The 26,847-nt window shown below is 48.0% G+C and overlaps 1 protein-coding gene across 6 annotated transcripts in view; it reads left to right on the plus strand.

The window, feature by feature from the left end:
* The first annotated feature begins 236 nt into the window (after window positions 1-236).
* LMF1 (lipase maturation factor 1) overlaps window positions 237-26,847 on the plus strand; it is a 163,240-nt gene continuing 136,629 nt past the window's right edge. For 3 of the 6 annotated variants that reach the window (XM_015294430.4, XM_015294431.4, XM_025155172.3), the window contains exons 1-3: window positions 237-448; window positions 9,094-9,403; window positions 21,849-21,859. In XM_015294430.4, coding sequence (XP_015149916.4) covers window positions 241-448; window positions 9,094-9,403; window positions 21,849-21,859 — 529 coding nt within the window. In that variant the 5' untranslated portion in view covers window positions 237-240. Of the gene's footprint in view, window positions 607-9,093; window positions 9,404-21,848; window positions 21,860-21,898; window positions 21,918-23,635; window positions 23,702-26,847 lie in introns of those variants that run through there. The other 3 variants (XM_046900817.1, XM_040647489.1, XM_046900818.1) reach the window with 3 other exon arrangements.

Consider the following 26,847-nt stretch of genomic DNA (forward strand, 5'->3'; position numbering starts at 1 on the left):
CCCATGTCTTCGCACTTACACACCTTTATTTCCAAGACCGTTTCTCGGGCTCGGAGCGCACAACACACATTTCTCCACAGAAACCCTTCCCCGCGTCCTCGGCCCCGCCGCGCTCCGACTGAGGCACAGCTGCGCCCTCCTCCCCGGGGACCCCCAGCCAAGCCCGGACGGCGGCGGCCGCGCTCAGGCGGCTGCTTCCCGCCCGCCGCCCTGCCCGGCCCGCGGGGGGCGGCCTCACGCATGCTCGCTGCGGGCCCCGACATGGCGGCGCCCAGCGCGGCGCTGAGGCAGCGGCGGGCGGCGGCGGCGGGCGGCAGCGGCGCCCCCGAGACTCCGGGGCGGGCGGAGGGCCCGGAGTCGGCGGGCGGCGGGGTTGGGCCGCTGTTGTCGCCGGGTACCTTCTGGCTCACCCGCATCGTGCTGCTGCGCGCCGTAGCGCTGCTGTACCGTGAGTGTCCGGGCGCTGCCGCCGCGCCGCGTTCTCTCTCCAGGGAGCGGGTGGGGGACGGCCCGGCGCTGCGGGCGGCCCGGCTCGCTGCCAGCAGAGCCGCGGGAATTCCTGAGGGTTTGGGGCTTCTCGTGGTTCTGCGCGCTGCCGCGGGTCAGGTAGGGCGGGTTGGGGGGCGGTGTGAAGGTCTCAGTACCCATCACTGTCTGCTGGGTCAGTGCGGGACGGGGCCGTGCGGTGCGGAGCTCACGCCCAGTCCGGGCGCAGCATTGGGCGGGCAGCGCGCTCAGCCCCCACCTGAGCGCTAGTTGTGCCTGAGGCGTCGGGGTGCGGGTTACGTTCGAGGCCTACGGGGTGAGTGAGGCACGTAGGATGCTGGGGGGAATCCTGCACTCAGAGGGCGGTGCGTGCCCCATCCCTGGTGGTGTCCGAGGCTGTGGATGGGCCCTGGGCAGCCTGAGCTGGGGGGCAGCCAGCCCATGGCAGGGGTGGGGCTGGTGGCTGTGAAGGCCCTTCCAACCCAACCGTGCTGTGATTCCATGATGTGTTATGGGAGAGCTGCTCATTGCAGTTCCACCTCTTGTGCCCAGCTGTGGGACGAGGCCCTGATGCCCAGTGGGCTGCACTGGTGACTGGGTGGGCACAGGGTGGTTTGGGGGCTCCTGTCCCACTGGGGAAGGAGTGCCTCAAAGCCAACACCTGTCCTCACAGCCGGCCGGGTCTGGCCATCCTCAGGACGTGTTGTAAGGCAGTGGTGCAAGGGGAGCTCCTTGTGTCATCAGGTGCTGAAGAGCGTAAAGCAAAGGAGCTTCTGCATGTAGGATCAGAGAAAGACCACATCCTGGGTCCCGTGTGACCCACCGTAGGGCACCTGCTTTAGCAGAAGGTTGGGCCTGGCGGTCCCAGGAGATCCCTTCCAACCGCAGTGATTCTGTGATGACCCCTCAGGGCCAAGAATTGCCATTGACTTGAAATGGCGGAACTGGTTTCCGACTCAGCTGTACGCATTTGGCTCTTGCTTTGGCAAGTTATATGGAGAGCTGCGCTCAGAGCCTGCTACCGCTCCACTGAAAAATATCCGCAGTGAAACCTAAACTGACATGTAACACACTATGTTACAAATTCTAAACTTGCCCCAGATTTGTCCACAAAATCGTTAGGATTTGTAGGCTGCCAGCCTGCTTAGATTATTTTGCATCAAAACCATGCAGAAGTTGTAGTTTTGTATGGTTTTGACACGTGCTCTGTTTCTAGTTTGGTTTCAGCTCTCGGTGAAATGCGGGGTTATGACTCCTTCAGTCAAAATGAAAGCGATTCTGATATTCCCGTGTGTAAATCCAGACTGCTGAGTTTCCCATAGCTCAGTTTGCAGTTCCTTATGAAAAACTGATCAGCGTTCTCTGCTGTGTGCTCTGCAGAGGCTGCCGCTTTCAGGTCGTGGATTTGGGGTTATAAATACATCACATCCTGAAACAAATGCTGCCCTATAGGCTGGCGGTGTGTCGAGTAGGAAGGGAGTGGGCAGGGGGTGAAGAGCCAGGGGTTGGCAAGGAGCACGTTAGAGGAACGGGGTGTTCTGGTGAATGGAAGACCTCACCTGGGACAACTGGAGTGGTGAGAGGTGGGGAGCAAGCATCGGTTTCAGGGTGATGGGAGTTACAGCATGGAAAAAAGGAGGGGGGGAAATGAAAGCGAGAGAATGAAGCTGAGACGGAAGGCTGCTGACTGAAAGCACAGCGAGCAAATAGAGGCAGAAGAACTGGGATTCTTTTTTCCTGGAGGAGACAAGAGCGGGAATGCGTGGAGGTGGTGAGAGATGATCCCCCAATACTTCCACAATGCAGAGTGTGGAGGTCCTTTAGAGAGGTGCTGTCAGAGGAAGAATTTCAGGTGCCAGAAGTGGAGGCTGGAAGGAACAGGGTAGGAATCTATCCCTTCCCTTTATGATGGGAGAGGTACAAGAAAAGAGAAGTTTACCTGCAAGTTATGCAACTTCAGTTTGTTTGCAGTCAGCTAACAGTGAGTTCTGCTGTTTGTCCTGGTTGAGTAACAGCCAGCTGGCCCAAAGTCGGGTGTGCGGGCAGGTTTGAGACAGGTCTAATTCCAGCTCTGGTTGTCCCTGTCATTACTGGGACACCAGCTCTGATCTCAGTGTGGGGGAGATGCTGTGCAGCCTCCTGCTGACACGTTTGCAGGACAGAAACTGATTGGTATGTCTGAGATGGAGAGCTCGCCATCAGGCAGATTCCTCTGTCGGAGGCTGCAGAGCCGTGGCATGGCTGTGGTGGGATGCTCTCGAGGGAAGGTGGGTTGCCTTTTGATCTTTTCTGTGAGCCTGGCTTTAGAAACAGCAGAAAACAATTTTAAGCCCCTGTGCCAAGCACCTCTTCAAATCTCTCTTTTGAAGATGGAACCATTTACTCTGACAGATTATTTTTTCCCAGTCATGGCAATCCTGTGCACACCGAGACTCAGACTTGCTGAGGAAACGGCTGATGGCGTTGTGACAGTTTGACATTCCTCACTTGTGGGATGTTTTTCCCCTTCTTTCATTTCACCTTTTTAGATGTAACCCTTTCTTTCCTGCTGTGTTCGGGAACAAAACCTTTGGGGGAGAGCTCTGCAGTAAAGTATTGGGGGAAAGTGGTCACCCCTTTTGATTGCTGCTCCTGTTCGTTAGTGGAGCTGGGAGCTCATTATCCCTGCTGAGCGTAAAGGGAGGGGTGAGAGAGTGAAGGACCCCCAGGGTTAGTAGAGAGAAGCATGATGTGATGTGGAGGTGACAGGTCCCCAAATCATCCCTGGTGCTTCTGCCCTCCCTCCTTTTGGCTGCACAAGGGCACTCCTGAGGCTGCTGGGTCGCCTGCTGCAAGCCCAGGAAATGCTTTCCCTTTGGATCTTCACCTCTGGAAGGAGAACAGGCAGAGCCAGGCAGGTGTGAAGTGTCCTGTGTGTGCTCCCGTCGGTTATAACAGCTCTCCTCTTCATTTTTTTATTTGAAGGGGGTTTCCAGAAGCATCCAGGGCCTGGGAAGTCCCTGGCAAGGAGTTTGCTTGGGAGGCAGGTTAGAGGTGGGAAGGTGGAAAGGATCTGATTTGTGGAGGCTGCTGAGCAAACCCACCTGCTGCTCACAGGGATGGGAAGGAAGGGAAAGATGGCCCTGAGCTGAATGTGCTCGGAGGCTTGCTCTTTGCATTAGGGTAGGCCATCGGGGTTCTCCAAGCTGAGCACTAAGGTAAATAAAGCACCTGTCCATGCAGTTCTGTTTTGAATAGTAACTTACAGGGTGTATTTGTAAGTTGGGTGATGTGTAAGCTCTTACAGCTGACAGCCCTCACAGGTGTGTTGATAGCTGGGAGCTCTTTCTCCCCTTCAAGTAAATATAGGCAGACCCAGTGGCAGAACACTCCTAGAGGAGGAGTGGGAAGTAAAGCAGGCTCCAGCCTGGGACACTGAGAACTATTCTGTAGGTCCTGTGCTGTGCCAGGCTGCCCAGATCCCTCTCCTTGATTCTGTAGAGGCATCTTTATATGGCCCTGGTGCTGCCCTCTCTGACTTCTGCTGTTAACACCTATTTTCCAGGGCTAATTGCAGTCTGTAATTCATGGGGCAGAGGCTTGGAGAAATGCAGTTTTGACTGCTGAAGTCTTTTCATTATGGTCTTGTGCTTTGTGTATGTTCCCTGTCGTGGGGATAGAATCACAGACTGACTCAGGTTGGAAAAGACCTTAAAGATCATCGAGTCCAATAAAGATGAGTACATAAAGTCTTTGAGGTGCTCGTGGAAGTGCTGTTACAAGTAAATAGCCGGTCCCAAAGCTTCTGACAACAAACGTGTGTTATTTGCTCCCTTTGCCCTCCTTCTAAATCATTTTAAGTGCCCCTTTTTTGGATGATTACCATCATCAGATTCCAGATGTAGAAGTTTTAAGTAATTAGATACCACCCTTCCCAATTTCAGCCATGCTTTGTGGAGTGCTTTGAAATAAAAGCTAGTATGTAAATGCAGTTTATCTTCCTTCTATGTATTGTTTAATAGTAGTATTTTCTTTCCCCAGAGCCAGGGCTATGGGAGGTTTGTGCTGCTTCTTCCCGGCTCTGAAATCCAAAGCCTTCCTGGGGGAGTTGGGCTTCCTGTGGGCTCCTGGCTCTCCCCGGTGTCCTTCCTCCCCTCTCTCTGCCATCTCCGTTGCTTTCCCCTTCTCTTCCCTCAGTTATTTTAAAAGCCTCCCGGCAGCTTTCAAACGGCCTCCTCAGGATTGTGGTACATCTTCTGATGCCTTTTCTCCCCGAAAGGTTTTCTTTTGGCGTGGTGCTTGTTAGCAAGGCTGCACAGCACAGGCAGTGTGTTAGTGCTGTGTCTGCCAGAGAGCTCTGTGCCTCTCGTTTAACCCTGCACAGAGGGACCAGGTGAGAGAAGTGCGTTTGGTATGGAACAAAGCACTTGCTTTGGAAGGTGAATGGCCAGCAAGCAGTGATAATTTGAGGGAAATGATAGCAAGAAGTGGGAAGGAGCGAGCCTGCCTGCCAGCAACAGCACCGATGAGCTGCTCTGGAGCGCATGCATCTTTTCAGGGCTGGAGGCTGCACTGCTGCCTGCATAGTGTTGAGCATGAGGGTACGGTGAGGGAACTTCTTAGCAGTGCCACAGCCTTTTGTGTTTGCTTCCATGTTATTTCAAGCAAAGAGACAATGGAGAGACAGGCACTTAAGAAGTCCCCATTGCACAACCACCTCGGAGCTCTTTGCTTTGCTGCTAATGGCAGTGGAACAAAAAAGTGTTGAGAATGGACTGGTTGTGTTTACTCATGGCTGTAGGGCTGCGGGATGAAAAGGGGCTGCTCAATTTCATTATGGCTCTTTGCTTATTGCTCGGGGTTCTTTTTACAGAGCTTTGCTGGGGAATTTATCAATTGAGAACTAATAGTAATTAGGAAACCATGAGCGTTCTGCTCCTTTTTCCTGTCAGCAGTACAACCTCCGTTTGCCAGCATAGGGCTTTTTTTCAATGCCTCATTGCGTCAGAGGTGCGCTTGATATATGGCTCCAGGCAGGCTTTTCTTGTGTGCAAAAGGTAGTTTGGTTTTCATGCAAAGCCCAGGGCTTTTGGTTCATTTCTTCTTGTGGTTTGGGCTTGAAGTAAAAGTTGAAACTTCTTTTAATGGGGGGGAGAGAAAGCCATATGACCGGAAAGTCTTGGGTTTCACATCTTTAAATCTTTACAGAGCATGAAGAATGGGATTCTCTCATTCTCCTACCATGACAGGCTGGGCCTGGACCAGGGAAAGGAACTGAGGTGACGGGGCAATGTGGATAGACCATATCATTTCAGATGGGTGATTGCTGTGCCGCATGCTCCAGTTGTGTTTATTGGTAGCATGTGAGTTTGAACAAGGAATGCCTTCATCTGGGGAAGAGAGGAGCATGGGAGGGGAAGGAGAAGGTGGAGGGGGAGTTAATGGAAAAGTACAGTCAGGCACCTTCTGAGGTGAGGATAAGTAGTGAAGGTCTATTAGCAGCTGGTGACAATTTACATGCATTACTTATGTAAAGATCAGCTGGCAGCAGGTAGAGGAGCGTGCTCCCATGTGAGCTGTCAGAGGCTCCTGAGTGGGAGGGAGCATGGGAGCTGCTGGAGCAGAGGGTTCTCCAACCTGCAAAGAAGTGAGGCAGAGTGCTTTGGGGGAAAGAAGAGATGGGCATGGGATGAAGATGCCCAAATCCAGGCAGTGTTGGTGGATGGGGGGAGGAGGGAAGTCCATACAGTGAGCAGCTGCAACATTGATGGTGATGGAGCTTTATTCTGGCTTTGGAGAATGTGGGATGTGTTCAGCTGGGCTAGGAGCCTGCAGGAGACAGCCCTGCCTTGGGAGCCCTCCCAGAGCCTTGTGTCCTTCCCAGCAGCAGTGTGGGGAAGGATGGCTGTGTTGGGACAGCAGCAAACCTTGCCCCCATGCCCTGGCCATGCAGCAGGTGTGCCAGCAAGAGCCCCAGATGGAAGCAAACTCCCTTGACCATGTTTACCTGGAGGGAGTGGGAGGATGGGGAGTGGAAAACCCCCAAACACAAGGCCAAAGGGGAGAGGCTTCAGAATAGGGGCTAAAGAAGAGGAACAAAAGCATGGGCTCTGGGGGCAAAAGGGACTTTTTGTCTGAGTAAGCCAGAATCAAAGGGCTGTTGCCAATGGGATTTTGCTATGAAGTCATTACGTGCAAAATGTCATCAGTGCAGCAAATAATTGGTGTTCTGAGGGGAAGCCACTTCGGAGCCCAGTCTGTGCAGCCTTTAGATGTGCAGTTCGTGCCAACCTATAATGCAGTCTTGTCTGCTTTCAGACTGTGCAGTATTTTGCACATACAATGTGTACTTTGAATGCTATAGTTTGTTTTTCCTAAATTACCCTTTCCTTGTTTATCTTGCATGCTGCACAGGGGTCTAATTTAGATATATTTTTTTAAACTGCTGAGCAGTTCTGGGTTGGGGCAGCAGTTCCTGGAGCATTCAGTGGTGTGCAGTTTGTGACGTAGTGGGTCTTAATTTTTTACTTATTTATTTATTGAACTCAAAATGGAAGATAAAGTTGTTTGAGGCTCAAAAGCATTACGTCCCCACTGGTTTGGTGCAGTAGACTCTCTGATTATGCAGTCATCAGGAAGAAATATTGGTAGAAAAGAATGAGTGCTCTAACATATAAAATATGTGCTTTGTTGTCCTAAACTGATTCTTTAATGTCGCAGGCTTTTCTTGTCAGTAACAGTAAAATATTCTGTGAGTCTTTATCCACTTGTGAGGTCCTTCTAAAAGGTGGGCAGGAGAAGATGCGACCAATGATACCCCGACCTGACTGCATTCACACTTGGATTCAGGACCTGTTGGCATCAGTGGGATCCTTCCCAGGGACCTCAGGGGTGCTGGGTCATGTCTCAGTGGTGACTTTAAGATGAGGACAAAATACACGCCGTATGCAGAGATGGAGCAAGCATGAGATGGATTAACTGAACTGGAGACTGTGCTGTGTGTCCGGGGGGGGTGGGACATTTGTCTTTGCTCCCTGGGGTTGCAGGTCTGACGCTGGGAAGTGGGGATCCAGGCCTGAACTTGGGATACAGTTTCACACAAAATTTCTGCCGGCGTTCCCAGAGAGAGCAACCAGATGAGCACCCAAATCCTTGTTTGCAGAATGCCAGTATTTAGATAAGGAAGGAAATGGATTTGATCATTAACGAAAGGGGAGCGGGGGCGGCGGGGGGGAACAACTGGCATTTTGCAAGACCTCAGCTATTGCTGCGTGTGACGTGGCTGCTGTTTGGACAGTGTTTGTGACAAGGGTGAGTGAGCTGCTGGGAGCAAAACGCGTGGAGCTTAATCAGGAAATGTTGGCCTTCAGGTTTTTTTTTTTTTTTTCTGAGAAATGGAGATTACTGCATTTGTGAACTGCAAATTGGTAACGGGAGGAGATTCCTAAAATATGAGATAATCCCTAGAAGCTGACCAACTTTCTCTGTAGAACATCAAATTCTAGGTCTACAATCTGTAATTAAATTGCTTGTGTGCTGTTAAAAAAAGCATCTGGCTGTTCTAAGATTGTGCAGTGTGAGAGCGTAGATACGAAACATGGGAGAGCTGCAGCAACTTGTAAAAGAAGTAGCAATTTAGAGGATGGGAAAATATTAAGTCTTTGTATTTCCAGCCAACCAGCTCCAGAAGGTCAACCCATATCATAACTGCTATCTTCTGCAGTTGCAATGCTTAACCGTGGCGCTGCTGGATGAATGATGGTGTGTTTTGGTCTCATTAAGTATATTGTGAAATATTCGGTGTATTCAGTATGAGGACAAATTCCAGTGCTTGATAGGTGCACAGATAATGCTTTATAAAAATGGGAAGTAGGTTGTATACTGAAATCAAAACGTAACGCTGCAGGTAAAATCTGCTTCTGCCATGGGCTGTGTGTACTGGACAGGGCATGTAGAGTAAATCAGCACAGCCAGCATCCATGGGGGAGCTGTGACACTGCAACGTATTTGGTGAAACTGAAATAAAAAGGGTTAGAAGGTACAGCTGTCTCTCTGCTGCTGCAAAGGAACTGCGTGCATTCGTCTGGCAGCTTAAATTGTGCTCCCCAGTATCTGTGCTGAGGGCTTCCTGACGTATCCCATACAAACACTGTTTTGTGGAAAGCTAATTCCATCTGAAAGTCTTGAAATTAATGCATTACTTTCACTCTGCATCAGCAATGCAATTAAGCTGTTTTCCTCATCTGCATTAGGAGATGAATAGCATATGTGAGTAACCGGGGGTCACGCTGAGTCCAGCAGTTGGGCTGAGCCTCCTGTTTGTTGGTGGGTCAGGTCGCTTGGCTGCAGGCAGCTTTTCCCAGAGTGCTTTACTGAGTTTGCCTGAAGCAAATGGCACATCCCTTGCAGCAGTTGGGGAGAGAATTATCTCAAAACAGATGCTGTGCCGTTTCCTGGTCTGAAGCGTAGATGGAATTCCTCTGCCTTTTACATCATGCTAAATAGAAATGGCTGTGTTGTGTTTTAGTGGAGATGAGGACTTGCGAACAAATTCCTTCCCAAGACACGAATGTACTTGTGTAGATCTGATTTCTAATACCGCTTTTTTCTCCTTTTTTTCCTCTCTAGTTGTGGCCTTCCTGGTGGCGTACCATCAAAACAAGCAGCTGATAGGAGAAAAGGGGCTGCTCCCATGTAAACTATACCTGCAGAATGTCAAAAAGTATTTCAAAGGGAAGATAAACCTGGATGCCCTCAGCTATGCCCCAACAATCATCTGGTTTCTGGACTGGTCAGATATGGACAGCATCTTGGACTACATCTCCCTGCTTGGTCTGGTGATTTCAGCCTTTGTATTGATAACTGGATGTGCAAACATGGTCCTGATGGCTGTCCTGTGGGTCCTCTACCTCTCATTGGTCAATGTCGGACAGATCTGGTAGGTTAACAATCTCTCTGCTTTGCTTTTCTATGTAATTCCTTGCTGTTTATTGTACCCATTGATTTTTCTATTACTATTTGAGATTAGTCATCTGGTAAGGAATGGTGTATGCATGTGAGAGAAGGAAGACATTGAGCAGAAATGAATTATGGGCACGTTCCTGCTCTCTTTCACCCAGAAAATCAGTCCTGATTGCCACTGTTCTCTGTGAGAGAAGTGGCTGCACAAAATACCATGCTGCATGTTGTCTTTTGCAAGGGAATCCCCTTGAGATGGTTTATCAATTTTCAGTTTTATCCAGAGAGCTGGAGCACTCAAAATAAATATACAAAACCAGTGGGAAGGAAAAAGCAAAGAAGAATGAGTGCATGTTGCCTAGCTGCAGAGAAGAGCTATGGTGCAGATTTTGGTTTAAAGAAAAGCATGCTCCAGCCAGGGGAAGCGTTTCAGCTGGTCTTCATGCTGTTTTTAAGGCCTTAATGTTGCTGGCTAAAATTATGGGGTCTTGGGAAACCAAACTTAATTAGTTCACCTCTTCGAGTACCTGCACCTCTGCCAGAGCAGAGGCAATAGGCTAACTTGGAGTAGTTGAAAGGCCCAGCAATGAAGAGTGCCTGAACTGGTGGATGTGATCCAGCTGTGTCACTGGGATGTTCTGGCTCCATAGCATGTGACTGGACACCCTCATTATAGATGGGATCAATTAATTTAATTTTAGGGATTTGTATGTGGTTGAGCAGCCCGGCGTCTTGTCCCATCCCATTCATTCCTATCCTACTCCCAATGGTATGTAAGTGGGTGAACGATAACAGCTTCAGTTTTCTGAAAAGCTCTATTTTCTGAGCTCTTAACTCAGCATGAACTTAAGACTGTGAAAGAAAGCCACAATTTGAAAAATAGTTTGGAGACAGTTTTCTGTTGCCTGTTTCCAAGTTACTCCAAAATTGCTTGCCTATTTTTCTAGATGCCCAATAGGGTGAGGGTTCAAGCATCATCCTGCTCATTTCCACAGATACAGGATTCTGGGTGGGACTAATACCTGTCAATTGCCAATGTTATTCAAGTTGCAAGGTGTGCAGCTGGAGGGTGGACCTGCAGTGCTGTAGGAGGCTGAAGGTTTGAACTTGCCCTTCAGGAGCAGGCTAGCTAAGAACTTAGCTTTCTTAGTGCTCTGAAGGCACTCTGGAGTGCTTAGTGTTCTGGTGTTATGGCTGTAGCAGTGGTGTAACTTCATTATAGTTTTAATTAAAAAAACAAACAAAAAAAAAAACCATCCTGGTTGGAGTGTGTTCTCAGCCTCCTGTTGGGCAGGCATGTTCTGCTCTGCCCCTCTGCTCCCTGCAGCTTTCCCTGCTGGAGGCAGAGGTGTGGACCTCCTCTCTGCAGGAGCTGGAGGGATGGCAGTCCTGCAGAACTCCCAAGGCTTGGCCAAAAGCAATCCAGTTATGCCTGTTTAAGTGGCCATTCTGTAGTCTTCCAAACCTGCGCAGTGAAGAGCAGGGGGATGAGGGGAGCCTCGTTCATGGGGAGCTGAACCACCAGTAACCAGCAGACTGTGTCCAAATGCCTCTTCCTGGGGGGTTTCAAAGCTCATGACCCAGCTTTAGGTCTTACTGGAGCTCTGAAGACAATGGGTTGACCAACAGGAATGCAAGAGAGCCCAGAGTTTGCATTCTATGGATGCTGTGGTTGAAAGGAATTGCCTGTTGATTTTTGAGATAAGGCTTCTTTATTATTTTTCTTTGTTTGCCTCATTCCCTACTTCAGATTTGGAATTTAAAAGTGACAATGTCATGAGGGGGTTACTCCTGGTATCCAGCAATAACGTAGTGTGGGAAGGGGCCAGGTTCTTCTGGGGGGAGGGAAGTGCTGCCCCAGTTTCTCTTAGTTGTGGCATTGAATGTATTAAACAGGAAATTAGGTTCACGTAAAGGGGTGGGAGAAGGGAATCAAAGCAACCCAGCAGTACAGTCCATTCTTTTGTGGTTACAATTTTTCATTAGATCCTCTGAAATGGGTCACTGGGTGCTGTAAACCACATTATTGTTGTGCATGTAGTGTGACATTCAGTTCCCTGGAGAAGGGGTGCTGGCGGCTGGGTGCTTACAGTGCAAATGAAGGTGGGGAGAGTGAAAGAGATGGGTTAAGTCTGTCCTTGGCACCCTGCAGAGGGTTTGGTGGCACTTGGTGTGGGCTGGCAGTGCCTGAAGTTTCATGGGCTCTAGGGTTGTGGGTGACAGTGTTGGCCTTGGTATTGGAGTAGCCGTGAAACTCTCTATGTCAATGTTTAGATGGTATTTCACGTCTTACAGATTTGGACAGGTTGAGAGGTTTTGATGAGGTTGAGAGGTTTTGATGATTCTTCCCTGAATCATGTGAAAAAACTGCTTTGCTGGAAGAGTGGTGGGGTCACCATCCCTGGAGGTGTTGCAGAGCCATGGAGATGTGGCACTGAGGGACGTGGTCAGTGGGTATGGTGGCATGGGGGTGAGGTTGGACTTGGGATCTTAGAGATCTTTTCCAAGCTCATTGATTCTGTGGTCTATTGTAGACTGCAGCAGCTTCTTAAAGAAGGGGAAGGGATAACGTTGCCAGAATTCCCTGGTAGCAATTATGAGATGGCTCAGTGAAGGTGTCTGAAATGAGGAAGAAGCTCCTCTCACGGCCCCATTATTGCACAGTTGGTCGTAGTGCTGCTCTGCAGGTGCGAGTGCTGCGAGCTGGCACTGCTGGGCACGGACTGCGGGCTGCTCCTGTTCAGCAAACACTGGGAAAGCAGTTCAAGGAGATACAGGGGGACTGGGAGAAAGAGTTCTCTTTAGGCCAGAGAGGAACAATTTATTCTTTTTATCGCCTTTTCTTTTTTTTCCTGTTTTAATTTTAAATGTTTCTATTTGTTTTGGGCTGGAGGCTCCAGATGCCGGGCGCTGCTGAAGGAGCAAGTCTTTTAACTGCTGCCCAGCTGGCTTGGGCTCAGAGTCAGAGGAAGCTTTAGAAGAGCAAACCGTCCCCTTTGGAAGGCCGGGCACATCGCCTGCCTCCTGGTGCTGCCGCCTCCGAGCTGGGGGGGAGCAGAGCCCACTGCAACTGCGCTGCAAGGGGCCAGCTCAGGCCTTTGGGTGTGTTATAACACCTATTGATTTAAAAATAAACAAAAAAAGTCAACAAACAACAACAACAAAATAATCAGGATTTAAGGTCCAGGAGGAGAAAGATGCCTGCCTGGATGGCGAAGGAGGTTAGTTGTTGACTGTGGGAAATGAAGTGTCAGGGGGGAGAATGTGGCTCCTTGCATTCCAGCACTTCAGGTCACATCCTTGGAGGCAATGGCAGGTCCAATTGCTGGGGGATGGAGCTGCCCCTCTGGATGGTGCCTGGTACTTTCAGTGCAGGATGGGTTTTAGAAGCTGGTGTGTATGCAGGGAAGGAAGCTGCTCCTGCAGCAGGTTGGTGTGAGATGTTTGTGATAGATTTCCCATGATAAGGATTACTTTGGGAACCTGAAAATGCTCAGAACTGGAGCCAAGGCTCTGTCCTGGCCCTAAACCCTTGACTTGGCCGATTCACAGTTGTCTCTACCAAAGCGCAGGTGAATTGTTTGAATTAAGATGTACTTCCATTGTGCTCAAAACTAGGCCGACTTTCAGAGAAAAGCATGTTAATTTTGGTACCTGTGAAATGCAGGACCAAGGTTGCCAAATCTTAAAGTGAAGTGCACAGGGAAGCTTTTGTGATCCCGAGCACTCTGTTCCCAAGCCAGCTGTGATATTTAGAGTCTTCTCAGGCTAAATCTGGAGGTATTCTCTGTCTGTGTAATGATGCCACGCGTGTATCACAAGCTCAGTATGTCTGTTCTAAGGTACTGGATTTATTTCCCCCTCTGCTATTCTGAACTTTTGCTTCTGAGGCAGGAAGGGGCTGTCAGGATTTCTAAACACTGAAATAGCACAGAAGAACATTTGAAGTCTGACCCACAGAGTGGATGAAGTGCTTTATCACTGCATTGATTTTCTTGCAGTTGTTGCAGACTATTCCTAATTTCAGTAAAACAATAACAGTAAAAAGTAGTCCCTGCATAGCAATAATGGAAACTATTCAATGAATCTAGAGATGCCTGTAAATGGTTTTTATGGGAGCCTCTCATACTTAAGTGTGCATTTTGTTGTCTGCTAGTCCTGCTTGTCCGGATTGAGTCCCTGCAAGAATGATAGAGCTCTGCAGGTCCACTCTGGATGGCTTTGCCTTTCTCCATTTCCTCCCTCCTTAATGTTAACGTAATGGATTGTAGTAGATTTGAACCGGAATGGGAAAAGCTGTCCCTTCCTGACAGTACAAGTGTGTGTTGCAGGTGACCTCACAAAACCTCCATCTGTGGTTTTCTTCCCAGTGGCTTCTGCTGCAGGCGCTGTCTGCAGGGATGGGCTCTGCAGAACAGGTCCTTTGCCAGGATGGGCTCTCGGGGAGAGGTGTTCTAACAGAAGTTGAATCATTTCTGTACCAGAATAACTAATGCACTTCCAAAGTGAATTCATAATTCTGGAATAAAATCACTTTTATCCCACACTAAGGTGTCTCCAGAGAGCTATTACATTTTCTTTTATAAACAAACTCTTAAACTACTCTGCCACTGATCTCCTGTTTCTTCTTCTGTTGTTTCCTCTGCAAACCACCCCCCCAACTGACATTCAGATGTCGTCTGAAAACCCTTTCCTTTCCCATTGCCTTTGCCTTGCTTCACTGTACAAAACATTGTCCACCGTTAGAGAGCGTTCAGCAGTACAGTGTGTAAGGCATGTGATACAAAAGCTAGAATTGTGGGGTTTTAAATCCTATTACCTTTTTTCCTTTCATAACTGAGATTCTGGTAGAGCTACAGGAGCTCAAGGGAGTATGTTAAACAAGCCAATCAATAACGTGGTGTAGCTTGAGGTGGCTACAGTGTTCTTTTCAGTGTCTTCTAACCTTGTGGAATACGTTGGTGGAGCTACTGCTAACAGATATCTAGGATAAATTAATGCAATACAAGCTCCTTTTATTTCTTGCTGCAGTGAAAATGAATCTGAGCAGTGCTTCACTACTGTACAAAGCCAGAGAGTGGTGGCAAGTCAGCTGGAGCTGCATGCAGGTGCCCTTTGAAGCCTGTGTGCCACGGTGGGTTCCAAGAAGTTGCAGATGCTTCCCCGCTTCCCTGGAGCACAGAGGAGAGGACAGGCACCTGTCTTTCTGGCCACAGATGCCTGTTTTTCTTCAAGTTTAACTGACTGAGCATAATATTAATAGCTTTTGTCTTCTGATGTTAAATACTTAATGAAGGGACAGGTATACTGCAGGTCAGGAAAGCGTGTCTGTGAGGCATGTAATTTAATTGCAATTAAATTACCATCCTCGGAAGTTCACTTACAATAAAGAAAGAAGAAAGACTTGTATGTCGTGGAGGTTTTGTGTTTTATAGGTCTCATTAAAAACCACTTGACCTATGCAGGACTTTAATCATAGTCTTCTGTCTGCGAGCAGATGAACTGGTGAACGGTTCAAGTTGAACTCCATTAAATGCTGGGGGGCTGATGAGATGCTCAGGGCTGCGGTATTCCCTCTCCAGGAGGGCTTTAGTACCATCAGTTGGACTTCTCCTTTTCTTTCCTCTTATATTCTATAGCTTATATTTTTAAATAGTCTAAAGCACTTATGTTTTTGTCTAGCAACATTTTATCCAGTAGAAGTTAGAAACGGATTTCTCGTCCCATTGTGTCAATTAACCATTGTGTGAATTACGGACTCCTTATGTTCTCCTTTTTAAGTGTGCTGGTTTGTGACCCTCGTGATGAGGGCACAGCGCTTGCAGGGATGGTTGTTTTATGATGAGAGGAGACCAGTTGTGCAGAATTCAGATAGAAAACCATCCACTGAGCATCCATCAAACCAGAGCCACCTCATGTGTGAATGGAGGTACGTGCACGGACTTGGTGCATTTGGGCTGATGCATATTCAGCAGCATGAGTCGTTCACTAAGGCTTTCTTGGCTACCCCTGAGCAAGCAAGTGCTGGAGGATCACAAGGTGTGCCAGCAGGGACTGGGATTTGTGTGTCCTAATTGGGTTTCACTGATGTGCCTGGTTCAGCTGGGGAGATTGCTGAAGCCTCTCCTATAGGCAGCAATGGACAATGGACATGTTGGGCTGCACTTAACTGTGTGACCTTGGTCTCTATCCTGCTTTATCTGCCTGTCTGGAAGTAATACAAGGCTTGTACTGAGGGTCTAAGGCTTAATTAATATTGACTTTTCAGGTTTTAAACTTTGAAATGCAGGCAAAAATTAATAATGTGCCTGAATGCAGTGTGCCATTTTGTGTATCTAAAAAGGCATCTAAGTTTTGAGATATATTACATTAACAAACGTCACCTTGATGTGTACGCTAAATTGTAGCTGCTTGGACTTTACTTAGGGCTTTGCAAGTAACCCTGTCTGCAACCTGGCTTTATTTTTCTAGCTCTCCCAAGCATCCCAATGACAACAACAACAACAACAAGGAAACGCGGAATATCTCATTCCTTTATCTGGCCCTCGCCTTGGCCATAAACCTCAGGAATTTCTTTGTTATTGTGGCTCACAGCCTAGCATCCCTTCATTCCAAGCTTCCCTCCCTCCTTCCTCAGAAAGAGAAGATTATCTCTAGAAACGTAAACCCGAAGCTGAAGGATCTCAGGGGGTCATCCTTCCTGTCGAGGAAGCTGCTTTTTGGCACTTCCTACTCCTAGAGAAGAGAGGGAGCGGATCAGTTTCAAAGAATGCTGTGAGCAGACGCGGGCAGTTGATATGACATATTAATGAAAACAAAGATTAATACCATGTGACACTGTTGCCTTGCAGTACAACTGGGAACTAATGAGGCTAATGAGAACCATATTTTTGTTTGAGAGATTAAAATTTAATCATGGCTGATGTCAGAAATGAATCATTTAGCATCCCCCCCAGCGCGTTAAGGTCTCCCCTCTCTGCCCTGGGCTGGCGTTTGCTCAGCAGTGTGTTCTGGGGTGAGGCTGCTGCTTGCCTTGCTTGGAGTGGTTGGATTAGTTGCCATAGGGTGGGTACCTGGCTTGGAGCAAGGAGCACAGGTGCTGCAGGATGTCCCAAGGAGGCCTGAGAGCAGCCCTGCCCTTGTCTTCTCCCAAACCTGTGCGTTGGTCTGCGAGAAGGGACTGCAAAGGCAGGCAGAGGTTGAGAAGCCAGGTCCAGCAGTGGCATGAATGTGAGGAGCTCCATGTGAGCAGCACTGCCAAATGCCTCATGGGCTGTCATGAGATGCTTCAGTGGAGTCTTGGGCCGCACCAGTTCTGCTTGCTGTCTGCTTCCATGGATAAATTCTTGGAGGAGAACTGAGCCATGGCAAGTGCAGCTTGCCATTGGAACACATTGGAAAATGAGAGAAGTGGTTTTGGTGGAATGGCATGCCAAGGTTTCTTGAGCAACTGCAGCATGGGAGATGGCAGCATCGAGTGAGGCTGTGCATTTCTGTAGCAAGCAGCATCTCTGCAGTGGGTCTTATTTAAATAATGTGAATGCTTGTAGGAATTCAAATAAGTTTAAAAAGAAGGAAATCAAAGAGGAATTTAAATCCCCGGAATCGGTTGTATGCAGTGTTTTGATTTGCTGTAACTACTGGCTTTACTTTGCTCAATAAGAGCACCACTGGATTATTTATTTTATTTTTAATTAATAAACCTTTGGCTGTCTTACAGCACTGTTAGCTCACCATGCACTCAGGTGTTGTGCTGCGGGTCCCGTGCAGGCATGTGTGCATCCGCAGTGCTGTGTCCTTGTGCACAGTGCTCCGTGTTCAGCAGCCTCAGCGTCTGGCTGTGACCTTCATCCTCCTTAGTGAGTCGCAGCCATTGCTTCTGTCTGAACGTGCCCTGAACTTGATTTCATGAAAAGAAATATAAAACTTCAGGAGCGATCAGAATGGGATATGGAGTAGGGCAGCTGTGCAGGGAGCCATGTGCATGGGCAGTTAATGACATCGCACCGGTTCCTTTGCAAGAACTGTCTCTAGCTTGCAATCACTTCTGCAAATCACAGCCGATGAGAAAACAAGAGGCCAGAATTATCATCATGCTGTGGTTGGTGGCATGGCTGCGTGGTGTCGGATGTCCCACAGGGTTTTGCCAGAGACTGAGACAAATATTTTTTTAATTGCTTATTATCTGGCACATCCAGTTGCCAGCTGTATCCAGTATGCAGACTCGGGTATTGATTCCACAGCTGAAAGATTTAGGAAAAGAATGAATAATGTTTTTTCATGATTTTTTTTTTTAAGCTGTAACTTGCCAAATAACTTCATGCACCCAGCCTGGTCCAGCACACGTTTGTGTTGCTTCACTCATCTAAGTTCCCCAACAGCTGTGGTTGGAAAGAATGTGAATATAGAGGTTGGTGCAGCCGAAAAGAGACCAAGGGTTAGGGAGGGGTCCAGGCCTGGTGGAAGCTGTTTGCTGACTTCCCTGAGTGTCTTCACCCAGACATTTACTCTTGAGAATGCTTGCTGTCAGTGGTGCAGGCTCTTTGCTGGGCTGGGGTTACCCAAAGCACCAGAAAGGTGCGGGACTGAGCTGTGCTGCTGGAGGGAGCTTCCAGATCTGTCCGGATAAACAGTGGTGCTGTCCTGGGGAATGGGAGGGAAGTGGCTGCAAAACCAGAGCTCTCCTGGGGGAAGACTCTGTGGTAGGAAGGAGATGGAAACTTGAATTGAAATGACTCATGTCTTTGTGAACTTGGTGCCGTGCTTTCACTGAAACCCATAACCTTACTGCAAACTGCTTTTAATGGGGAACCTTACTCAGTGGCAGAATGGCTGGCGGGAGGAGATTTGGGGGGGCAACCTTTAGAGATTAATGCAATGAAACCATTTATTTCCTCAAGGGAAGAAGTTACTGAAGTGCAGTTCTCAGATTTTACCTATCAGTGTGCTGCGAGCTGAAACACAAAACCTTTCTGCTGCAACACCCCAGAAAAGCAGGCCTGCAGCTTTGTGTCACTCCTGTGCATCAGCATGCTGCAGCACGGCTGCCTGGCGTTGCAGGGTGTGAATGCCCCGAGCTGATGCTCCTGTTTTCCATCAGTGCCTGTGTGTGCTGGCTCTGCACGTGCCGTTCTTTGAGCTGGCTCTGCTCAGGGTGTATGGTGGTTGGGTGCAGTGCTGCTTCCTGCTCCTGTTCTTGTGTTTTCCGCTTTGATCCTGGTGAAAGGAGCAGCTCAGAGTGGGCTTCTTGAGGCTGCTGCTTCAGCATCTGCTTTTGGCACTGGAAGGATTTAACCAAAGCAAATATTGCTTGAATTTGGCCAATTCTGCCATCATGCAAGGCAGGGACACATAATGACTTTAACTTTGGAAATGAGCATAAGCTGCAAACTTGGCGAAGGCCAGGGCTTGGGTGATGTGCATGTGGTCATGTAACCAGCCTCACTCCCTGCCTTGGGAGGGATGGATCGTGGCACCCTTGGCTTCTCATCCACTGCTCCTCCCCAGCTGTGCTTGGGCACCTTTCCCAGCTCCAGACACACACCCAGGCGTAATCCTCCCCTTCGAGCCCTCTTTTATAATGTTATCCCCGTTCCTTCCATTTAAATGTGGATGTTGTAATTACAGAGCTCAGGATCCCAGTTTTTAGAGATCTGCAACCACAATAAAGTGAATCCAGAAACCAGACGAGTGGTTTCATTTACTGCCATTCTAGCTTATTTCCTCCCCCCACAACCACTGTGCAATGCTGAAGGCTTGGCAGCAACTGAAACCAGCTGTCAATAAGGTTTCCTACCCCCACACTTTTAAGTTAATGATGTTCTGAAATTAATGGTGCACTGGGCTGATTCTGTCATCTCATTCTGATGGACAGTCGGTCTCTTGGAATTGATGTGTGCCAACTGGTTTTGTTTGGAGGCAGTGCGCTGGCGAAGTGGATTCCCAAATGCAAGGCACTGTGTGCCTGTGTGTATATATATGTGTGTATATATATACACATACATATGTGTGTATATGTGTGTGTGTATATATATATATATATATATATACATACATATAGAGAAAAGATGGGTTTTGTCCTGAAGTGTTCATGGTTTCATTTTGCTGTGTGCATTGTGATCCCCTAACACACTTCCAGGCACGTAAGCCCATCACTTTTAGGAGTACCACGTGTGGGATAGCAGTGGTGGGTTCTATAACTTTGCCCTTTCTTCTTCCATAATGCAATGTATGGACTTGTGGCAGGAGCTGAGCTCTGTCAGAACTGTGTTGTCTCTGCTGCTACCTCCCATGCCTGCACAACACTGGGGGTATGGGGACAGCAGTGTCACCTTCCATCCCTCACAGGGAAGCAACGCCACATCTGCAGGCTCTACCTGGCTTCTCTTGTGCAGAGGGGCTGCTGTGGCAGCATCATGCCTGCAGGTTTTGGAGCTGTATCCTGGAGGAGAATAGAAGCTGCCTCTGCACTACCCAGAAACCCTTCTCCCCCATCCTAAGCCGCGCAGTCTGGAGAATAAGAGATTCATGATGGAGATGAAAGTTGACATCTGGGTTCACTTTCTGCAGAGGATGTTCTCTGTGGAGAGCAGTGAGAGAAGCTGTTAACACCAGCTGCAGGCTAGGGAAGCAGCCGTGAATTATCCTGCCTGTGGAAATCGCTTTGGTTGGAGGGGCCCTGTGGGGCTGGGCAGTGCCAGGATATGAGTGCTGGGTAGGACGGCTCTTTGGTTGTAAATACAGATGCATTTTCCTAGCAAGCATTGGGAAATGTGAATTTTCTGTCTGTTTTAATACTATTTCTTAGTAGGCTCCGTGTAGGAGGATGTGTTGGTGGGGAGGGATGCAGCTTCCTGTAGTTCAAACCACACTTTGCTGTGAGGTTTTGCTTTCCAGGAATACACTACAGATCTACACTAGAGCTAGAATTAATCAGCGTGACAACGTGATGAAAACAACTTAACCCAAGCATTTGATAGTGTTTATGATTCCCAGCTGATATTTGCAGTCTCTCCAAGTGTGACATGAGATTTGTCTCTAATGACGAATAGTGGCTAATTAACAGTGTTTCTCCCACCAAAGAACAGGGGTAGCATCACGCTTTTCTTTGGTTTAGAAGATATGAATAGAACGTACTTTGAATTTGCAGCATTTTGGGCATTAACAATACGCAGAGATCAAAAGTCACTGCATGGACACCTTCCCAAACTCTCAATCAGATCCATGTTTTCACTCATTATTATCTCTGGGTGATGTTTTAGACTTCGGGGCACAGGGCAATGAGATAAACATGTATTTTATGTAAGAAATGCTTCTGTTTACTCCATATAAGCAAAGAAGAGAAGGAAAAATAGTCATTCAGTTTCAAGCCACAACCTGAAGTCTAGGGGATTTAGGTACCTGCTTGCTTATACCTATAAAAAAGCCCTGCAGGAAGCTGTGCTGCTGTCAGTGTTCAGGGTTGGCCGTTTGGTTTGGGCTCCTTGGCCTTTACATCACAAACTCCTTCAGCGAAGTAAATTCACAAGTGTTTGCCTGTCATCACATGACGAGTCCTGGAGCCCGGATTGATGTAATCAGCAACAGACACACGTCAGAAAACTGAATGTGGTTCGGAAGAATACAGTTTTTTATTAATTCCTCCTTTGCTGTGTGTCTGCGTGTGTTTTAAATGAGCCTCGAGGGCTTCTTTCCTTCTGCCAAGAAATAAGAATGGTTCGTATGAGTTTGTTTCGGTGCACCACAACTGTGGTGGAGAGCAGTGAAGCTGGGTTGCCCTTAATGACAGATATCTTTATAAAGAGCCATGTTTATTAACGAGGTTAAAACTAGCCGTGCATTTTAAGGTTATGGCTGTGTAGGTGTTGGTAGACCCACGTGAAACTTGTTAAATACATAGCGAGCTGCTCGATGAATTTTGGGACTGTTCGAAGTAGGTGTATGTAGGTATAAAGTTTGTACACCTGAACAGGACATTTGCAATAAGAAGATCTTCCTGTGAACAGCAATGGGTTGAGCTTTGTGGTGTTCACAGTGTGGGTGCAGCTGGGTTGCCTCCTGCTGGGAAGCACCTGGTGTGCTCTGTGCCTTGCAGCACGCAGCCCTGCAGCACGCCGAGCAGCTCATCACGCCAAAGCAGAGGTGAGGGGCTGCTCCGTAACAGCTTAATTTCCCTCCTCCCCAAAAAAGGAGTTGAATTTGCTCTGGTGTTTCAGGCCACAGGGCACCCGGAGCAGCAGTTGGCCACATGGTGCTCTGGGCTGTGCATTGCATGGGGCAGGCGTGCAGCCATCCTCCTTGGCGGATGGTTTGAAATCCAAAAGCTGTGTAAAGTTTGGACTCAAAGTAATCTGAGGCGTAAGTCCCTATGAGCAATTAACTGAGTTTTTAATTACTTCTGCTTTTTTCTCCATTTTGTTTTGCAGGTATTCCTTTGGTAAGTGAATAAAAACAAGAAAAAAATCTGCAGTAATTATTTATTGGTGCATTTGTGGGTACGTAGCTTTTACTTAAACTTTCTGCCTCTGTCAAATGTTTACATTTAAGATTGTTCTTATTCTCTGCCTTTTATTTTTTTCCTTCTTGTATCCCCTTCAGGGATTTGCATCCTTCTCCTTGTTCAGAATGGTCATGTTAACAAGTTTCAAGTGCACTTACTGTGTGTACCAGTGAGGTGATGCTTTACCAGATGGAGAAGCAGAGGAGTATGGAGAACTGCACTCCCCTCTGTGTATTTTAGCTAATCACTCCAAATTGGTGTGGGTATTTTAACTAGCTGGACTTTGCCATATGAATCTATACTTCTATTGTGTTAGCGAGGGCACCCATTGTAGTTTTAACCCAAGTTATTTGTCTTCTGTATGTTTCCTGCTTTCACCAATGGTTGTACAAAAGCTGCCTTTCCCGAGTGGCGTTCTGTGGTTTTTGTCCCTTCTTTGTGTCCTGACTGGAGAGCCACCCTATGAGAGTTTCTGAAGCCCTTTGTACGCAGTAGGGTTTCTCCCTTCCTTGTTTTTGGCTTAAGGACTATTTCTGAGTGAGATGAATGAGATGTAAATCTTGAGCTACTTTTGTTAGAATACAGGAAAACCACAATATTTTTGTTATAATATAGCTGAAACAACAACACTGCCATCCATTGCTGTAGAAGTACATTAAATATTGCTGAGCTCTGGAAGCCTTCTTCTTTGGTAGCATCTACTTCAAAGGAGGATCTTAAAATAAATAAATAAATAAATAAAAATTCCTGGAGAGATCTTTGTAAATGCTGACTGTTTCCTATTCCCCTCCAGGAAGCGTGCTTTTTTTTGATACATCTTAGGATGGATTTTGGTAGCCTCTATTAAAACTGCAGGCTGTCCCTATGAATTTTAAAGAACTCCGGAGTCTGGAAATAACAACAAGCTGTTAGGCCAAATGGGATCAACTGGTATTGCCACAGGTTCTGCTCTTTGCTCTTACTGCTGTCAGGTAACGGTTATTAAAAACACACCTGGCTCGGGGAATGGGCTGCAAGGCGCCGTGCGGGGGGTTTTGCAGCACAGAGCACCAGCCGTGTTGGGCTGTTTGCTTCTGAGAGGTGCTCTGTGCTGGGAACCTGGAGCGGGCTCCAGCCCGAGGGTTAGAACTGGTCTGAAATTAGCTGAGCTGCAATGATTTCTTGGCTTTATTTGTTGTTGTTCTGCATTTGACTTTAGGTGCAGCACGGCATGTTTCGTGAGCACATGCTGGTTCTGCACCAGATCTGTCCCAATGGGCCGGTGCTGCTCAGGTGTGTGGTGCTCCTGGCCCTTTCTCATACTGTTCTCTGTAATGCAGTGCTCTGGAGGTTGAGCACAGACTGCTTGCTGGCTGCAGTGCTTGAAAATGCTTTGGGCCTTTCTCGCTGAGCTGGGGCTGCCAGAGCCTTGAGAATGGATGGAGATGCTGCCTGCCCCCAGCATAGCGTGCCTGCAGGCCACTAGGTTCTTATGGCAGCACCATCCTCAGCCTAAATCTCATCCTCGGAGCCATGTCTGATTCTGGCTGAAGGCTGCAGAACATAGAGACCTGATAGAGAGCCAGCGTAATGGAAATGCTAAGTCATAGCTTGGAACACTGATTGAGCACCTGGTAGGAAGGCAGGGCCAGCCCAGGGGAACTCAGGTGTATGCAATGTACCTGGGTGACCAGAAGGGGTGCAGGCAGGATCCACCCCTTCCCTGACCTCATTTAAGAGTTGGCAGTGGAGGCAAGTGTATCTTGGTGGAGATCCCTGCATACCTGAGGCCTTCTGAAGGTAAGCATTTTTTTTCCCTTTATTTCAGTGCCCACAGCTGTTGCATTTGAGCATATTTTCACTTGCTGCAGCTTAGGACCTTGCTGCTTTGCTGCCATTGCTGCATTTTCCATCGTGTTACAACCAGCAAGGCCAGCTTGTTATCCTTCTTAAAGTCTTTTTTCTCCTCCTTAAAATTAAGAGCAATTTTTCTTCTGGCATAGAATAGGACTACAGCTGCTTTAGCAGATCTATGGTGCTGACAGCATGGCTGCTTCTGGCTCTTTCTGAGCAAGGGTGTGTTATTCTAGAGCAAGGGTTCCTGGTGGTGCTTCTGTCTGAGATACACTGAGGTTTTTCAACATGCAGGCCTGGTTTGTGCTGTGATTTATCATCTCTGTTCTCACAGAGGCCTTGAAGAAGGTGATGCTCCTGTACAGGGTTTCTTGCCCTCTTTCTTTTGTTCTGCCTCTCATTACATAAAGTAACTCCAGATATCCAGAAGACAGCTTGACAGGGCAATGCGTGGTCTGAGGTGCTGCAGCAGTGCTGCGGTGCTGTGGGATACCAGCAGAGAGCCAAGCAGGGCTGCAGAGATCTCAGTTTATTGCAGGCTACCGCGTCTCCCTGTAGAGCAGAAATCCAGGTGTAGTGTGGGAAAGTGATGCAACCATTTGGGGAGATTCTGACTCCACGTGGCTGTGGCTGTGGTCATCAGATACCTCTCAGAGCAGCAGCCTGAATTCCCAGTAAGGAACATGCAGAAAATTCAGAAATGTGCCTGTTTACCTTTGGGCTATCAATGGGCTCATTAAACAGAAAGGATTGGGAAACAGCTGATCTTATTTGACTCTTGATGCACAAAAGTGTCCTATTCGGAGCCAAAGCAAATGTTTCCTTGGGGATGGTTCCAGAGAGCCTCGCTTCTACGCTCTGTGCAGGCCAACTGTATGGCCAGAATTGGAAGCATATTTTAAAAATAAGAGTTTTTTTTTCCTCTTGCAGTGAAATATTTTGTTAGTTTTGGTGTGGAGAGAACACAATGAGAGGTTCTCTGAACATCGAATTAAACTCCGAATTTTTTCTATCATCTCTAAACATGGAATAAGCAAATAATTCAGTCCCTATCTCTGCCTGCTCCCAAATTTTCTGTGGCATCTATTATCTCAGAATTTAAGCTGAAGTGTGTTTTGATTAGAGGTAGAATAAAAAGTTGAGAGCGGAGTGTATGTAATTCTCCATTACTTGTTAAATCCTCACTCTGTACTTCAATGCAAATTGTTCCGAAGAGAATTTTCTTTTAAAAGGTCTTCAGGGATCTTGAATTTTAGATGTGCATTGACATAAAGTGAAATGTTAGAGTGCACAGCTGGGGTTCTGGCTCTCGCAGCGTGAGATTGAGATGTTCTCCTTTGTGAGCGTGCTTTTCCAAGGAAGGGGTGAAGTTTTCCTGTGAGTTGCACTACATCGTGAGCAGAGCAGTGACTGTGGAGGGAAATGGGAGTTGGGAGCACTTGGGTCAAAGCTTGCTTGTGCAGGGCTAAAACTTAGCTTACAGGGCATGAAGATGGGTAAGCGTGGGCTGAGCTGTGCCCTAAACGAAGCTGCTTGTGCCTGCAGACCTATCTGCAGTGCCTGCTGGCGGGGCTGAGATGACCCAAGCATCACGGTGAGCCAATTCACAGGGATGCAGAACACTCCCAGGTCCATGGTACTCCTGGAGAACTCGGCTCGATGGCAGCATGAGGCCTCACTGAGTCCTGGGGAGGAGCAGTGGGTCGGGCACCCAGATAGCTGCAGTGCTGTTCCTCATCCTTCCCTGCTGCGAGGTGAGGGCCGGGCTGGCTTAGTGGCTGTTCCTGTTCCTGGCCATTACCGTGATCTGCTGTTCCTATTTCTCGTGTAAGAGTGGGAAACTTTTCTCTCTGTCTTATTAAATCTATTTTTCAAGCTGTCACTTAACCAGGTCTAGTGACAGAGTCGGATGTTTATGTGGCCCTGGACACTTGAACTCTGGTGTTTTCAATCACAACAGCACCTTTTGCCAGCCGTTGTGAATTAAATACTCCTCGTGACCTTTTACCCTCGCCGCTCTTAAATTCATGCTTTAAAAACAGCTTAATGAGGGGTTTACTGGCCCAATTGGAAGTTTTTATTAAAACCTATTAGTGTGCTGGAGTAGCCTGCCTGAAGGAAACGATTAGCCCAAAGCAACTAAACTCGGAGCTGGCCCCTAGTCACACCAGGTTTTCCCTAAACTGTTTCCAGACCCACGTTAACCCTAACACTGCAGCCTGCATGGTATTCATATCCTCTGCTTTAATTTATAGCTTGTCTGATTCTCTCCCCAGCCTTTCTCCATGTTCACGAGAGCGTTTTGTTTTAATGTAATTAGACCTGCATTAAAGGGCAGTGTGCCTTCATCCGGGCCTCTCTCGTTCGGGAACCTCAATTAAGCAGGAGTCCTCCCCCCAGGTCTGTGCGTGAGGGTTGGAGCTGGGATGCTCTGTGGCCCCGGGAGAGCTTCATGGGCAGAGCATCCATCAGTGGTGCTGGGGATTGCAGTGGGTAATGCAGAAGGCGCACACCTTGGGATGGCACATGGGAGCGAGAGTGGAACCCCGCTGGCTTCTGCTGCTGGTTTCCCCTTGGAGCCATCACGTCAGCTCCAAGTCTGGCTTCATTTTCCAAGCTGGGCCAGTGGTGCTTGCCTGTTTTAAATAAACATTTCCAATGCTACCGAAGCTCTGCAGCTATTGTCTGAGTATTCTTGGTAGATGTGTCTGTGCAGCTGAGAATAGCAGGCAGGGCTCCTGCTTCAGCTGCAACAGCATGTTAAAGTTGCTGCAGCAAGTCCTGTGCTGTAGAAATGCAGAGCACCTGTCACCTTTGTGCTTGTTCCTCTGCAACCCTGTTCTGCTCTACTCATCCAGGTTCCTGCAGTGCCTCCCCCCAAAAAACACAGTGTCTTGGAGAAAGGACCTCCAGTTATGTTCATAGATATCTTTTTGGTGGGATATCTTCTGTGTTCGTGGATGTCGGCAGCAACTGATCCAACAGCATGAAATAGTGCACAATTTGTAATCTGCACTTAATGTTTTACTGGTAGGTTTGTGTTGCCTGACTGCTGCGGTGGCTGTGCTGGTGTTCATGGCACATCCCAGTGG

This window comes from Gallus gallus, chromosome 14 (assembly GCF_016699485.2).
Source record: "Gallus gallus isolate bGalGal1 chromosome 14, bGalGal1.mat.broiler.GRCg7b, whole genome shotgun sequence".
NCBI lineage: Eukaryota > Metazoa > Chordata > Aves > Galliformes > Phasianidae > Gallus > Gallus gallus.